This window comes from Megalops cyprinoides, chromosome 20 (genome assembly GCF_013368585.1).
Source record: "Megalops cyprinoides isolate fMegCyp1 chromosome 20, fMegCyp1.pri, whole genome shotgun sequence".
NCBI classification, from domain to species: domain Eukaryota; kingdom Metazoa; phylum Chordata; class Actinopteri; order Elopiformes; family Megalopidae; genus Megalops; species Megalops cyprinoides.
Genome location: NC_050602.1, coordinates 17152837 through 17170079, shown reverse-complemented (window position 1 = coordinate 17170079; position 17243 = coordinate 17152837). Strand labels below are relative to the sequence as shown.

General features: G+C 44.2%; 1 protein-coding gene across 28 annotated transcripts in view; it reads left to right on the top strand.

The window, feature by feature from the left end:
• Positions 1 to 17243, top strand: part of LOC118795491 (receptor-type tyrosine-protein phosphatase S-like) — a 162231-nt gene that overhangs the window by 109173 nt on the left and 35815 nt on the right. For 20 of the 28 annotated variants that reach the window (XM_036553991.1, XM_036553997.1, XM_036553996.1 and 17 more), the window contains 6 exons: positions 3891 to 4160; positions 4770 to 5351; positions 5876 to 6012; positions 6102 to 6246; positions 14521 to 14829; positions 16602 to 16795. In XM_036553991.1, coding sequence (XP_036409884.1) covers positions 3891 to 4160; positions 4770 to 5351; positions 5876 to 6012; positions 6102 to 6246; positions 14521 to 14829; positions 16602 to 16795 — 1637 coding nt within the window. The remainder of the gene's footprint in view (positions 1 to 3890; positions 4161 to 4769; positions 5352 to 5875; positions 6013 to 6101; positions 6247 to 14520; positions 14830 to 16601; positions 16796 to 17243) is intronic. The other 8 variants (XM_036554017.1, XM_036554008.1, XM_036554007.1 and 5 more) reach the window with 1 other exon arrangement.

Genomic DNA, 17243 nt, shown 5'->3' with positions numbered 1-17243 from the left:
GCTGACCTCTGGTCTGAGGAACAGAACTCCAGTGAAAACACTAACACAACTAATCCAGCATTTAGCGAGCCAACATCCAAACTGCAGTTAAATAGGCATCTTGAAATCCATTGGCACTGAATTCATTCCTATTTTTAAGACCTAAAGGGTGTGCTAGCATGATCTATATTTCTGTGTGCTGAAGTGTGTGAGAGAAGCTTTGAAACAGAAACCTGTGCTGTGACTCCATTTGTGTCATGGAGATTGTATCACAGATATACAGTATTTCTCCTAAAAATCTGTCAGTCTGGCACCCGGCCATGCATGCTTGGATGGGCTTGGGTGACTCGTTTGAACTGCATCAGTACACTTGTCTTAGAATTGGTGGATGGTTGGTTGTGCTTGTTAGGCTGTCAGCTCATACAAGAACCATACCTTGCATGTCTGTATGAGGACTGGGCTGCCCTTTGACAATTTGTAGGCAGAGATCTGAAACGTATTGCTTTTCTTTGTTTGAAAGGTCTGCTTTTTGTCTTTTTTTTAAAAAGCCCAATACTGGGTACACTAAAGAGAGTGCTTTGGAGATAGGGACAAAGACAGGAAGAGATATCATAAACCCCATGACATTGAAGGCATTATAGGTGATTCACTGCCTTATCCTTATGAAGCCACCTTTAGTTTGGTGACTGAAAGCTATATTAACCCACTATGGAATTTCTAATTACATTGTCATGGGTTTGAGGATAAAATTACAAAATGTATGTTCAGTAATGGCCGTGGTGGTTCCCTTATGGGTGGAGATTGTGTGCGTGAAATGTGTAGCTTTTGTTCTTTTTTTTGTTTTGTTTTTTTAACCACCCTAAAGTGTGCAGGGGTGTGGGTGGGATGGGGGTGGGGGGGCAGTTTGAATCCTGGATTTCAAGCCCCAGTGTGTGAGACCTGGAACCCACTGAGAACTGTGTTTTCTTTTGTTGGATTGGAATCAGATTTTTTATTACCCTCCCCCCGCCCCCATCCCTGCCCCTCTCCCTGCCCCTCTCCCTGCCCCTCTCCCTGCCCCTCCCCGACACCCCTCTGCCCCCACCTCCCAGTGTCTGTTCCCACGTCCATGAATATTAGTCTGTCTCTCCCTGTGCTTCAGTCTGCTGTAATGCTTCCTGGGTCTTGTTCTGCCTCTTGTCCCATCCTGTCTTTTGACTCTGTTCTCCCAGTCTGTCAGTCTGTCTGTCTGTCTGTCTGTCTGTCTGTCTGTCTCTAAACCCATCCTGACACCTTAGCCACCATGCCTACCCTATTATAATCTGTAGTTCCCATGAGGTTCATAACTGTTTTCCCAAATCCTTGAATATACACACCGACACACCCAGTATCCATCCAGACTTCTATCCCACTCCACACTTGCTCAGAGTCTTCCTCTTATTTTATTAATTACAAAGCTAACTACTTTAGCTAGGGTTGTGAACTCTGTTGCTAACTCAGTGATAAAAAATTATGTGATTTTCAGCAAAATTAAAATTATTCACCATGAAATAGCTGTGTTAGTGAGTAAAGTAGCTTGGTGCATTGTTCTAGATGGATAGAAATCCTAGGTAATTGGCTCTAGCAGATTTCAAGTGCTAATAGCTAGCTAGCCTGCTATACATCAGATTGTTTTAGCTATCAGGCTAGCCAGACACACACTGTCACAAATCTTGTAGAAGTACAAAATTAGCTATCTAATGCTATGCCATGTAGATGGCTAGAAAGAACTTTGAAGTGTCAGTGTAATGTTGTTGAATTGGTTAGTGTATTGGTTACTTGAAATGCTGTATTACTAGTATTAAGCAAATCATATATCTAGTGAGCTATCAAAGCACAGTCATAGCTAGCTAGCTGGCTAGACTGCTGGATACTTTTATTGACTATATAGTATTCCATCTACCACTACCACCACCAAATTAAATGGGGCCCAGAATACCTGGTACGATTTTAACTATTGCTTATTGCTTAAGTTCTGTTGCTTAAGAGAAAAGAAAAAAATGATAAAGGACTGTTAGCAGCATTGACATTAAAAGAACGTTGACTTGGGAAAATTTCCCAGCACATCTGCATTGCATACCTGTGAGAGAATTCAATGTCAATACACTGCTGTGTATGTATGTGACATATGCCTAGTAAAGAAGTTCAGTATTGTAGAGCAAACTGACGTATTTAGCTTAAATTAGATCAGTTAAAATAAATCGTTTTTTGGAGATCAACCAACATCCCTTCCATAAATAGACATGCAGACAGACAGAGAGGCAGGTAGGTAATGGGTATAATTATGTAATGGATATTATAGTAGAATCCAGCATAGTATCCAGTATAGTAGAATCCAGTAAAGTATTTATCTGCCCTGGCCCAAGTCCTCTCCCTGTCCAGCACCTCTTTCATTACATTCCCAACCATTTCTGCTCCCGTGTGTAGGACTGGCAACTGCATCCCACGTCTCTGGTACGGAGATGCATAACCTTTATTGATGGTGTATAGCATTTTATTTCCCCACATATGTTTCCTTTCTCTTTGTGATTTATTTGTTTAATTTATATATTTTTTTAATTACTATTGCCATGTTGGCTACTTATTTTTGTATTTTCCAGACGTTGCCTGTTATTATCTATACGTTTTATATTTTTGTGTTGTTCCTACCAGGATTATGATGTGACAGTGTGCTCCTGTCACATTTGGTTACATTGGCAGGAGGAAAAATAGAATAAAGCTTTTACAGTATTGAATTGGGTTCCCCCTCCTCCTCCTTCCCATCTCCCAGTTCTACTTCTTTCTCTCTCTCTGTCTCTCTGTCTCTCTCCCCTTCATATATATCTCTCTTTCTCTGAATTTGTCTTTGTCTGGGCATGCTAGCGAACCTTCAGTTATATTCCTCTATGCATTAACGTCTCAGTTTATCTTTGTTTTATTTGTTGTCATTTATTTCTTTATCAACTTCAACCTACTATGCATGATGTCTGGGAAAATGACAGCTGCATCTATCAATGGAACCGTGTCAGATCTTAAAAAGGCTTTGTCCAGTTGATCTATCCTAAACCACAAAAATCTGATTAAAGTTTCTCATCTTTAGTAGTGAGTCACTGTGTAAGCAGTCCGATTGAAAGCTGGACCCTGCATCCAGAAGGCACATTGCACCTTCCTGCTTAGCACAGATGTTTTAAGGTGGTCTAGATAACTAGGCTTTGACCTGCCTTCCACATTCTGTGTGATGGACCTTGTGATATCTGTATTTTCAGATTTACCATCAATGGTAAGGTGGCAAGATGTTCTGTCTGTCGTCTTGGAGCTTAATGTTTGACAGAATTTGATTTGGCCTCTATTCGATTAAACTGCAATGTGCTTTCCCCTTTAGTCTGAGTAAGTCATTTAAGCAGGTGTTTTTCTTCATTTCTTATACAGCTTGGTGATTGCTGAAATTAATAAGAGCCAGAGCCTTTAACCCTTGCTTACATTCACTACTCAGAGTTAAGCATGAAGTGCATTTTGGTTAGATTGAATCAAGGCCAATTTAAGATTCTGTTGTAATTGGAATTTAAAGTTAATAAATTATTAGACTACTGCAATGATTAGTTGTTACCTGATAAAAGATGAGAAACCAGTAATAGATTTTTGTGTATTTAAATGTGATGTGATGGGTCAAATATCAGTCAGTGGAATCCTGTTGCTCTAAATCATGGCTTTAGTGTCAGTTTCTATCGTTGGTGAAACAGTTCTGTTAGTTTAGTTTTTCACCATTATTTGAATTTGATTTGAATCTGGATTTCAGTTTCACTATTATTTACGAGTTGCCATTTTGCACCTCTAGCCCACCATTTGAAAGCCTTCAGTTTCATCCACCCGTTTTGTTACCTCTCTCTGTTCTGCCCTCCTTCTTCCTCCCCCAGTCCGGCGTGTGCCCCCCCGCTTCTCTATCCTGCCTACTAACCACGAGATCATGCCAGGTGGCAGCATCAACATCACCTGCGTGGCCGTGGGCTCCCCCATGCCCTATGTCAAATGGATGCTCAACGCTGAAGACTTGACGCCCGAGGACGAGATGCCGGTCGGCCGCAACGTGCTGGAGCTCAGCAGTGTTCATGAGTCGGCCAACTATACCTGCGTGGCCATGAGCAGCCTGGGCATCATCGAGGCTGTGGCCCAGATCATCGTCAAGTGTAAGGCTTCACCATCATGCAGCTGCTGGCCTTTAACTAGCCAGCTAATGACATTTAACATTAACAATAACAAAATTATTTGATTGCTACATAGCATATAAAATTAGACAAAACCCTGTTAGAACTAATTAACAAACTAATAGGCTATTGTCTACTTCTAACACTAACACCCTCCTAGCTAATTGTCTCGTAGAACACTATGTATTTTTATGTATCACTTTAAATATTTCTACTCTAGCAAGGCTAATTTCAGTTGTGGTATTATTGAGAGAAGTGAGAAACATTCATGTCTAAACACTATCAGCACTACTGTAGTGGGATCTAATTTATGTTGTCTTTGTGTTGCAAAACGGCTTTCTCTTGGATTTTTGCGTTTTGAAGCTATTATGACCTTACCATTCGAATAGTAAAGAGTGATAACCTCACCTAAATTCCCCCTGTCTTTTGTTTTTGTTAAAAAACACTTTACACACAGTTTACTTTAACCAACTATGAAATATGACTGTGTAATATTTTATTTGGTGTATTTTCATTGATTTCTGTAATACTCTGTAAGCATTCATTACTCCACAAAAGACAGTGTCTTTACTCGACCTTCCTCCTCTACAGCTCTGCCGAAGCCTCCCGGGACACCCATTGTGACAGAAACCACGGCAACCAGTGTGACCATCACCTGGGACTCTGGCAACCCTGATCCCGTCTCCTATTACATCATCCAGTACCGCGCCAAGTCCCCCGACAGCAAGTTCGAGACAGTGGACGGCATCACCACCACCCGCTACAGCATCGGCGGCCTGTACCCCAATACAGAGTATGAGATCCGGGTGTCGGCCTTCAACAGCATCGGACAGGGCCCGCCCAGCAACGCTGTGGAGGCGCGGACCGGGGAGCAAGCCCCGGCCAGCCCGCCCCGAAACATCCAGGCCCGGATCATCTCTCGGAACACCATGGTAGTGCGGTGGGAGGAGCCGGAGGAGCCCAATGGGCAGATCAAAGGGTACCGGGTCTACTACACCATGGACCCCAAGCAGCCTATGAGCCTCTGGCTGATCCACAATGTTCAGGACAGCGTGATCACTACGTTGCAGGGTCTCACGCCGTCTGAGACGTACACCATCCGTGTGCTGGCTTTCACCTCCGTGGGTGATGGCCCCTTTTCCGACCCCATCCATGTCAAAGTGCTCCTGGGAGGTGAGAATACCCCAACACATCACCAGCATCCCAATTTCAACCCCTTTGCTTTGATGCACACTGGTATTTCAGAAAATTGAGTTGTCTGCTGTTGACAAACATGCACTTTCATTGGCAGACATGTCAAAGAAATTATATGCATTCCATATATAATTACTGTTGCTTCAGATAATTACCTCAGTCAAATAAACAATGCCTTTGATAGACATGCAGTCTGACTGCATGTCTAAGAAACGCTGACCTTAAATAAATAGCATGTAGTTTAAAGGCAGAGAATACAATGACGTGCTTTTTGCCCTATAGTTAATGTTGTATGGGCCATAGTAAGATATAACCAGCAAGCTGGCAAATAATCTAACAATCTAACAAATGTAGCCAGCTCTAGGTACATCTACTGTACATCTACTGTACATATGCTTTTCCAGAAGAATATATTTTTTTGCATGTATTTGAATTACATATGGTCTAAAATGCTGTTGTCGCAGGAATGTTTGCTGATGTGTTTTGTATGTGATCTGTGTCAGTACCTGGGCAGCCAGCAAAGTTCCAGGTGGGCAAGGTGTCCGACACAAGCATCGAGCTGACGTGGGAGCCTGCCTATGAGAGGGAGGGCATCATTAACTATGAACTACACTACAAAGAGGGCAAGTTTGGCAGCCAGGTACAACCCCATATCCTTCTATCCTTCATCTTACTTTACTCTTCAGGACAAGGTTTGATGTAATGCTGTCTCTCTTCCTCAACAAACAGATGAAGAAAACGTTTGGCCCCAGCTCTTCCTACGTTGTGGAGGGTCTGCGAGCAAATACAGAATACTACTTCTCCCTTGCCGCCATCTCCAACAAAGGCATTGGCGCCTTCACCAATGAAATTGTCCAGAAAACCTCACAAGCCAGTATGTCATGTTTGCTTTTTTGCATTTTCCCCGCATTGGGGCTGTGAGGGGTGTGGGATGGGGGTGGGGCGATGATTTACCAGGAGGAGGGGTGTCGGGTCATGTGCCATGCCCTCAGGTCAGGTATCCAATCAGAAACAACTGCCCTCTCCTGCTGCTCTTTCTCTGCTTGCCTGTTCTCAACTCCAGGGTCACACACGGTTACATGTTTCTTGGTATCAGGAGATGAATGGGAGTGAATGCGAACAGCGTCTGCATCACCTGGGCTCTCCCTCGCTGGTGCAGAAGTGTACTGAGAGCAGTGCTATCCCAGGTTTTCATGGAGATTGAATCACACTGCAGAGACTTTTTGATTGGATACTTGGCCTTCCTCTTTTGTTGCCAAATATCAATTAAAGCAAATTAAATTTTGTGCAAATTTATGAATCCATTTAGCATTAAATGAATAGCTTTGCACCCTGACACCTCTGCCCTTGAAGTAAGATTGTTTAATGGACTAGTAATGTGGTAATGTGCTAATTACGATGATCTCATTTGCCTATTAACGTCTCTTCCTTCTAGTATCTAATGCATATGCAATGACTTGGTAAATGATGAAATGGTGGTCACGTTTGTAAAGAATTCTGATTACAGTGACAAATGTTGTTTGTGCAATATTAGGCTGTAGGTATAGCTGGAATGCAGTAAGGTGTGAGTATTGTGTTTAGTTTAATGGATTATTCTCCTACCCTCATGCAAGGGAAATGTGTCACTGGCTGCGTGAGGCTGTGCCAAGCTCTTTTAATCATCTTTCCTTTGTCACAAGTGTGTAATATGATACATCCTAACAAAACCAATGTGGGGAGCTTGATTCCGGATGAAAGCAGCGGTTTATTTTGACTGTCAATATCATTTTCTTTTTAAACAGGAAGTGCACGTTTTTTCTTTCTGACTGCAACACAACAACTGCTTTGGTCATTGCCATGATTTCCTATAGCACAAAGACAAACAAAATTGGACAGCGGGCTTGGAAGGACAGCAAAACCCTGCAGCTTGAAGCTTCATTACTTGAGCAGGTTCCAGGAGGTCCAACTCTCCATGTATTTAGAAAACAGCCTAAAAACTGCCAGTGCTCTTAGTTATGACATATATCATCATGAATCATCCTTTCACCTGATCTCTTTTGCCTTCTTATAATTGCTGTAAGTGATTCCACCTGCTTTTCCATTGCCACCATAGAAGACTAGCGGTACAGTTATTAATAATTATCCACACAGTGAGAGCAGAAAAAGTGATTAGACCTGGCCTTTATCTTTTTACTCATAGATGTAGGCGCAGTATAATACAGTGTGCCTACTTTCAGCATTCATTTTTTAGAACGCTGCTTAAGACATGCAGATGAAAAATTAATTGTTCCATTATTCATATAATGTTAATGAGATTTGTTCACAGTTCTTTGGCTTTTCACTTTAAAAATAGGTGACATTGCACTAATTAAGATGTTAATTGAAGCTGTGTCTTTCTGTCACCTGAGTGATGCTCACGAGGGTCCAGTTAATGGAAAACTATTATCCGAGTTAAGATTTCATCAGCAGATCTTGGAGGATTAATTTAGAATGTAACAAGACTAAAAATAAAAATCAGGAGTAGACAGGGAAGGCGAACTGCCGGTCTACAACAAACAGTAAAACCATTGAGACCTGACCATCAGGTGCATTAGTAATTGGATAGCCAGCTGATCAAAGTAAAGAGTAGAATGGGCTCCCGAGTGGCTCAGTCGGTAAAAGCACTTGTTCCGAGTGTAGACTGAACGCTACAGCCCGGGTTCGATCCCGACCGTGTCACTAGCTGACTAGTGACCGGGAGCTCACGGGCGGGACACATTGGCTTTGTTCCACCGGGGATAGGCGTGGGTACGTTGGCAGGGTCTTCGGTCTCATTAGCAACAGTGGCCCCTGCTGGTCGATCGGGCGCCTGTGGTCCATATGCCAAAGCTGCATATGAAATGTCTTCCTCCGACTCATCTCTGTGCTAGCTTAGCTTGTGGACCGCAGTGCAAAAAGAAGCAGCGGCTGACATCACGTGTCTCGGAGGAGAGCACGTGCTTGTCCACGCTCTTCCGGATTGACAGTGTTGTGCAGTGGGACCGAACATCGATGACAAATTGGGCATTTCAAAAAATTTGGGGAGAAAATGGAAAAATGAAAAAAAAAAAGGAAAGAGTAGAATGAAAGATCCAGTAGTACACCTCTTCCAGTGTTAGTCCTTCACAGTTGCAGGGTAATGCTGTCCATTTTCTTCCATATTGAGACTAAACCTCCCTTGAATTAAATGGGAAAGAGCTGAAAGGAAGTCATGACAGGCTTGGCACCGGGGGTGGGGCGGCGACGGGGTCTTAACACATTGCTGTTTAAACCAATGAAGCTTGTTACAGTCACTGTAACCAGATGTTGGACTCACCTTTGCACCCTGGTAGCGGTCATTTTTATTCGTTAAGAGCCCAAGAGTCATTTTGAGCGGTCCAATTGCATGTACCGCTCTGCTCCAGGCACAGACCTTTAGGGGCGGGGCCACTGCATCCCTGATCACTGCCAGGACCAGGCATGACTCAGCCTGCATATGCCCATCCATGCTGTCTGTGTGCGTGTCTGTCGTCTCCATGTCTGTGTGTCCATACACAAGCCTGTGTCTGTGTGTGTACCTTTACCTCTGTCCTGCTTTGCCCGTGGAACCGTACTACCAGAAAGCAGATTGGATCAAATACCTTTCTTTTTTTTATCCCTCTTTCACTCTTTCTTTCCCTCTCTCTCTCTTGTTCTCTCACTTTCTCTCACTGTGAAATGCAACAAGCAACAAAAGCAACTACTTATCTTGGAATGGCTTGAGGTCACCCAGCTTTTTATTGATTTTATTATTTACGTTTTTTTTTTTTTTTTGGTTCGATTGATTTTTTTTGTTTGGTTTTTGAAACGCACACGGCTCACATCACATGAGGACGCAGCTCATGGAGACAGCTGTCGGTCACTTCTAATGAAACAGTCAGCAGCAAAGCACAGCACTTAGCAATTACACTGCCCAGCAAAATCCATTAAACTAAAGGTAAAAGTAAGTATCTGTCGGGGCCGTTATTAGGCCACTGCTTGAGCCGAGGTGCTCAGGAGCACCTCCAGGCCACCAGCAGGGAGGGAGTGAGGGAGGGGCCCGGCTTTGGTTTTAGCTCAACAGCCCTGCTGCTTGGAAGTTTGGCATGCAGCTCTGGAATGGAAGCCCCTCTTGCAGGGGTGGGTTGATTGCATCATAGCTCTCTGAGCCCCTCCTCAAGCAGGGCCTAAAATGGCACTTGAGGTCAGAAAGGTCAGTCGGGTTTGGACAATCAAAAAAAAAAAAAAAAGCAAAAATAAAAAAGCACAAAAACAAGTTGTGTATTGTGGGTGCATGCAAGGTAAGTGATGGCTGTTCTTGGAGAGATTCGCACCCGAAGTCCAGACTGCCCGAGGTTTGATTGACGCTGTTTGTTTCTGCCCGTTTGCCACGCACGCAGCCCTCTGAATAAATATCTTGTGTCTGCAAGATCCGTCAACCTGGAGAGCCACATCACAATTGCTGCCTTTATATCACTAAGTATGCATAATTATGATAATGGAGTGTTTTTCAAAGCTCTGGTTCAGACATAACTACTGTCCTACCGCTGGTAATTGTGCTTGCCGGGAGACAGCAACCCAGAAGAGCAGTAAATACAGACCAAGAGTGCACTTACTTTTACAGGCTGAGATGTAATGCAGACATGCTTTCTTCCTCCTTGCAAACTACCCACTTGTTGAAAGGAAGAAGCCTCCTGCTCTGGCAGTTTGGCAGGAGGAAAGGCAGCGTGTAGCTACCCATTAGAAAGGGTCACGTATTGGAGTCGTAAAACAAACAGAAGAAAGCCCGCTTTGTCTTGCAGAGATATAAGGCTGCCATCCTGCTCCTGTTCTTTCCCCGAACAGCAAATGTGATTACATCTGCGCGGTGCTGTCAGCTGCCTCCCGCGTAACTGCACACATTGAGCTGTTGAGTATCCTGCTGCACACTGGCGTGGACTGCCGCTGCATTAAGGAAGATGTGTTTAATCACACGACACGTTCGCCTTTGCGCCGAATGTGGTGTGCGGATTAAAAGCCTTTAGGGAACAGCTACCGCACAAACAGGGAATGAAATGAGACATGAGATTCGGGGCCCCCGTTATTACTAGCTCTATCATGCTAGGCAGTCTGGACTTTTGTTGCGAACAGAAATAACAATGTTTTTATTTGACGTTTTATGTTTTGTTTCTCTGTTTTTGGTGCAAGTGTATTAAGCCATGTTGGGACATGAAATGTCTGTGCAGACGAGACGGTGTTTCTGGGAGGCGGCTGTCATGGGAGCTGCCCGCTCAGGGTCAGGGCCAGCCACAGCACCAGCGCTCTGTAGACTGACAGACAATGGGGCACTGTCCATCCCCTGCAGCCCCCATCTCCCAGCATTCTTCAGCACTGTTATTGTAATGCGACCCTAACAGCCCATTCGTTCTTAATTCAGCTCTGATGGGTGGGTGCAGCCCACCAAGGCGCTATCAGTGACCGCTGTTGGAGCTGTGAAACACCCATTTTTATGACTAAATTCTCTGTCCTGCAGTGGGGTTGTTGCTTTTCCACTGGCCTGCTGTTGCTGTATGTGGGCCATTTCAGTGTGACAGAGTACGGTGGTTGCCATTTTAAATGATCCCGTAACCAGCTGATTCAATTGGGTGAATTAAATTGGGTGAATTGGCAAGAATTTAATGTATTGTGTAGGAATAATTCTTTTACTTCTGCCTGACTCACCAATTTCTAGTTCCTGCTGTAGTTCTTGTTCAACTAAGGCAGGGCAGTGGAAAGGCATCTAGATACTCCTGACTGAAGGAGAGATGGAGGAGAGGGGATAGACAGACCTAGTCTGACCAAGTGGGTGTGACTGGCCCTTGACAGCAAGGTCTGCTGGGAATTGCAGGCCACAGAGAGATGCATTTCAGGCAGTTCAGCAGTGGTCTGGAGTGTCCACACACAGAGAGCTGGGAGCCCTCACCTTTCAGTGGTCCACACTTTGGGGAGAAAGAGTGGGGCAGGCCAGATATTTGGGTGATACTGCAGCAGAGTGGTGAGAGAAGGTACAGATGAGAATCCCTTTTCATAGAAATTCATGTCACCCCTGAATGGAGTAGTATCCATCACCACGCATTGCCACACATTTAAATTTAACCTTGAAGTTTCCCACAAACACAGCAGTTTTTCCTCCCGAATGAAAGTAATAGTGGTGGATTGCAGTGTTTATTTTATAGAGCAACCACCGCTATGACCTCACTTTCATAGTCACTGTGCAAATGATGCCTTGTGTTGAAGAGAAACATAAGCAAAGTTAATATTATTTAAAAAATACAAACACGCTGTAAAGGTATGACCAGGTTGTGTCAGGTCAGTGTTAAGGAGCCATGCCTTCCTCTCAGCCAAATCCTTAATTCTTCACAGCTTTACAAGGTGAGGTCTTTGTGTTTAACTGGTGTGTCTTCACCTCTGGCGTTTCTGTTTTTTTATCGGGCATTTTTTTTTTTTTAAAAAAAAAAGCTTGCAAAGCTGGCCTCAGCCCTGTATGCAAACTGAGCACTATGCTAATGCACACACAGAGAGACTGCTGAGTGATAATGAAAATCTGAATGTCTGGCCTTTTTTGGAAGGGGGGGGGGGGGCACAGTTTACATGGCTGTGTAGGCAGGCTTAATGGATGCAGCAGCACGACTCCTCTCTCTCTCTGTCTGCTCCTCTGAGAGACCGGTCTGTTTGGCGGACAGGATTCACCAGCATAGCAACAGACTAGCAGACACCACAATGAAATTGATTCGCCTGATTCGCCTGTTTGTGAAAGCGCTGAGGTGTAAATAGTTTGTGAAGGCCTTGTTTGCTGCTGCTTTTAAAACACCAGTCAGTGGCAGTAAGAACTATGGAATGGGATTCTTAATTTTGTCATCTCCTATCAGTCCTCTCTTGACACACGGTGATTATTGTAGAACTCTTAGAATGGAGAATTGGGTGATCCTGGTGGTATGGCTTTAAATTTCCAGTGAGTCTCAAACAGTTATACTCTCTCTGTCCTGTGGACACTCAGGCCTATGTGACGAGTATAGCATACAGTCTTGACCAAAGCACAGGGCCACCCCTCTCCCTCTGAGCACACTGTGAGATCTCAGCTCTCACGTGAAATTTCAAGGAGGCCACTGATCCAGGAGGAAGTGGGAATGTGGAGTGCAGCTCCAAATTCGGCATGTGGCACATTGGGGCCATTTTGATGTGGCTGTGAGGAGGGAAGGGGTCGGAACCCACTGGCTCAGAGAGCAGGTTCTCTCTGGGATTTCAGGTGCTGGGAGTAAGAAAGTCTTTAAAAATATGTATTAAAAGGAGGACAGGTACGTATCAGTGCAGACTCTGTCTATGTTGGAATGTTCCTTATTCTCATTATTTTGAATTGTACATTGGCAAGATATTCATACGTTATGATTTCTCATTTGAATTTAGCATTTCCTTTCTTATGGTTTATTGGAGTTGTCATGGTAATAATTTCCTAATTCCTTTTTCAGTTGTGTTTCTTTATGCCTTTGTGTTGGAATGACAGTTCATCATATTTAGTCATTTTATTTGATTTGATGTTCATGCTGATTTTTCTTTCAGCATTCCTACCTTGTTATTCATTTAATCACACTGTTGTTTTGGTATAAATAAATCACAACAATGAACTGAACAAATTAAAAAAAGGTTTTGGTGAACATGTGGAGCAGCAATTATTAGAGTGACAAACAAAGATTTTGTGCTAAAATGGAGCCCATTTTAAAAGTTTGTGGGCTCCATTTCACCCACTGTAGGTGAAATATATTACAAGGTATTAAAACCTCAACATCCCTGACTCTGTTCCAGCTATCGCCCCTTGTCACTTTTAACATGGAAATGAACTGCAGTTCAAATTCTAACCTACAGTTACTCAAATTGGATGTCAGTTTGTAAAAAGATTTCAGTATCCTTTCAATGAATGCCAAAGATCAATTTATTGAGTGCAGAAACATAAAAAGATCCCATTATACAAACATAATAATGTTTCTTGTGGCATTTAAAGACACTGAGACCAGCAAAGGACAGTTACTTTCATGCAGGCTGGCTTTGTACCCTGTTCGTTTCAGGGAAAAATATTACAGCAAACCTCGCACACACTCTAGGAAAAACCTCACTGTCACCTTGTTTCCCTGATTGGGGTCTTTTTCTCACTCATGCAAGATCCGAGATCTTCTATTGCTTTACTTAACATTGCCAAATAAAATGCAAAACTGGGAAAGACATCATTTACAATAAGTCAACATTCACAATAAGTCAGTGACTTCATTACTACATATATATTATAACGTGCTGGAAAGAAAACCACTGCCACTTTACAACACAGTATGGACTCATACCTCAATACCTGAACCCCCTACATTAAATACTTTAATTCTGACACTTGATTATGCAGGGGAGTTCACCATCTTTATTCAGACTTATCCATCAATGAATGACAAGTTACAAAAAAACTTAAGACCGATCAAAACGCATAAAAGTTAATTTAATATTCTGTGGGAGAGTGCTATTCATTTTAGGGAACGTTAGTGAAAGTAGCTGCTATGAGATCACACAAGAACAAAAATAGATGTTCATATTATTTTGGTGCATTTTCTGTGCATGTTTCAGAAAAGTATTCTACAGGAAAGCTCGTTTTAAAAATCGCATTTTAAAACGATTACCAGCACAATGACACAGGATGTACTATATCAGTATTTTACTATGAGAGAAGGCAGGTCTGGGCTAAGAGCTCATTATTGATTTCACAGGCCACTTGGCATTAATTAGGTTGTCTACCCTGGGTCAATAGCACCCCCTCCAACCCTGAGTATTGATAATACAGTACAGTATCATGTCCTGCTATATGAGGAATGCGGAGGATGAAGGAAAAAAATATCTCACTAGAGCTGTTATGCACATCGTGGTGATGTTCATTGTTGAGTTTCTTTTCCCCTTTTTGCTTGCACTTATTCAGCCAATTTTTGCTGTCATTTTTAATTTAATTTTGGTTGCATTTTCTTTTTTCTTTAAGTTTGTTTTGTTTTAATTTCCTTTGGTCATTTTCTTTATCTCTCCCATCTTTTTGTTTTTTGTTTTCCACCCCTCCTCCCCCTCCCTTCCTGCCTCTCCGCCCCCCTCCTCCTCCCCCTCCCCACCCAACCAGGGCCCTCTGCCCCACCTCAAGACATTAAGTGCACCAGCTCCAGCTCCACCTCCCTGCTGGTAAGTTGGCGCCCCCCGCCTGTGGAGAGCCAAAATGGCGCCCTGGCGGGGTACATCGTGCGCTACCAGGTGGCGGGAGCTGAAGACGGCAGCGAGCCCATGGAAGAGCCTGCCGTGCCCCCCTCCTTGGAGCAGGTCCCGCTGCAGGGGCTGGAGAAGTGGACCCAGTACCAAATCACCATGGCTGCCTTCACCACCAAAGGGCCCGGCCCAGATAGCCAGCCCCTCCTCTGCCGCACCGACGAAGATGGTACTAAAGCTTTTTGCACTGTTAATGATTGAGAAAACAGATCTAGGTTATTTCTCTGACAAATATTCAGTTGTTACTCCTCCTCCTATTATTTCCCATGTAATTATCAGCTGGATTAGCTTGACACAAATTTTCTCAGGAACAATTTAATATTAGAAACTGAGGCCAAGGGAAAGTGCTCGGCTACATATGCCAAGCGTGCATGAAGGAGAGAGCCTGTAGGCTTACTAAATGAATGGTTACATTTGTTCTCAAGGACAGCTTTGAAGGCTCCTAGGTGTCCTTGAACACTAGTTGTCTGGAGCATGAAAACACAGTGTAAATATTTCAGTGACCGAGAAAAAAAAAAAAGCTCCCCCCCCCCCCCCCCCCCCCCCCCCAGTCTCACCTAAAGAATGGGAGCCACCTCTTTATTCCACAGTATTGAAAAGCTAAGGAGCTGTAGCAGCCCAGCCTCTGAGCAGCCTGTGAGAGCTGCAGTGCTAAGCCTTGTAGCCTTGTAGAGCTCTTTTGCACACGGCACCCCCGCCTCCCCCCCCATTGTGGATGGAGTTTGAGTGGCTGATCAATAAGAAACACCGAGCCAGACTGCCCTCTCTGCGGTCTGCCAGGGGAGATTGAAGTGACGGATGTGTGATTTATGAAAGGAGATCAGGGTGCGAGGATTAGCCAGAGGGTGTCAGGGGGAGCTTCACGCTTTGGCTTTGAAGGATCAGGATCACCTGGCCTCACATAGAAAGCTGTGTTCCGTCCGTGGCTGTTCGCAGGGATATCCCTGTATGCTCTGCTGACTAAAGGGGTTATGAAGGTGGACCTGCAGCTGGAGCCATACGGGCATTTTTCCCTACATCACTGCTGCAGAGTCTCTTTCCATGATGCAAGAAATCAGAACTTAAACCTGTTGCACAATTAAGGGTGGACTGTGCCCCCACGCAGTGCTTGTTTTTTTTTTTTTTTTTTTTTTTATAAAGTATTCGTGTGAAGGGCTTCTGAATGGCTCCGTTGGCAATGTACTAGTCATCTGTTGACAATGACCGGGAGCCCACAGTGCCAGGCTTTCCTTGTCTCGCCATTCTCAGGCTGCCTGTAAGTCATCAGGTGCCTGTCAGTTGCTTGGATGACATCATTAGAGTATCCTCCAGTGGGTGCCCACTTCACTGTGGTGTGCTGTGGGACTTGTAATGTGGAAAAAATAGCCTTGAGATGTATGTGAGCGTATCAGAGGATAGCATTTGTCTGGCACTCATGCTCATGTGGAGCCGCAAAGGCTCTTGTGATGAGATGAGCCTAATGTGTAATTTCCAGTTCCAAACAGAGTTGTATAAAGGGGAAAAAGCATAAAAACGTATCTGTGGAAAAACGGCTGAAATTTATTTGTATTAAATGCGTCACGAACAGTGAGTGGATGGGTAAATGGGTGCATTTATCCTTTGACAACCTAAAGTGGCATAATGTTATATAATCTCATTATGCCTGAGATGCCCTCTGATGTGATGTCTTTGTCCATGAGTGTGCTGGGCACCTGTTTTCTCTTTAGCAGCTGCAGTTGTTTGTGTGGGAAGTGTGTGTCTGCACAGGTGTGTGTGCTGGGTTTGAGGTATAAATGAGTGCAGGTGTGGTTGGTTGTGACTGTGTTGGATTCTGCAGGCCTGTTTGGGTGTCTGTGTGCCTATGTACGTGAGCAGTCGAATGGGTATGGTCAGGTGTGTAAAGGGCTCTGTCTGCATCCATACATGTGGACCGGGTGTGTAAGGGTGTCTCTGTCTCCGCAGTGCCTGGCGCCCCTCCCCGTCGTGTGGAGGTGGAAGTGCTGAACTCCACGGCGCTCAAAGTGATGTGGCGCTCCGTGCTGCCGGGGAAGCAACACGGCCAGATCCGCGGCTACCAGGTGCACTATGTGCGCGTGGAGAACGGGGAGTCCCGCGGCCTGCCCCGAATCAAGGACGTCATGCTGGCCGACGCCCAGGTGAGATTCATCTCAGCCCGTGTCTGCACTACCAGGATTCTCCAGGCTATTTTGGTTAAATATAAGCCTGAAACATCTGTGAAACGGTGACCTATTTTGCTGTGCAGATCGAGCAGTATACCGTCAGCAAAATTCCAAAGGCATGTGCTCATATATGTTAAATATGTCCTTATCCAACGTGTATCAGATGGAAATAGACACCCAACCATCAAGTGTAAGGGAATAATCTTACTGCAGTTGTGTTCTGCTCAGATGCCAAGAACCATGCAGTAGATACTCTTTTTCATTAGTGCTCTTGGTTGACCTGTCAGATCACACATGTTCCCAGTAAAAGGCCCATGATAGCGTCTGCGCCACAAAGACAGAGCAGCGGGATGTCAAACAATACTGAATGTTGAGCATCAGGGGAGAAAACAGAATAGAAATTTCATAGAACAGCCTTTCCTGC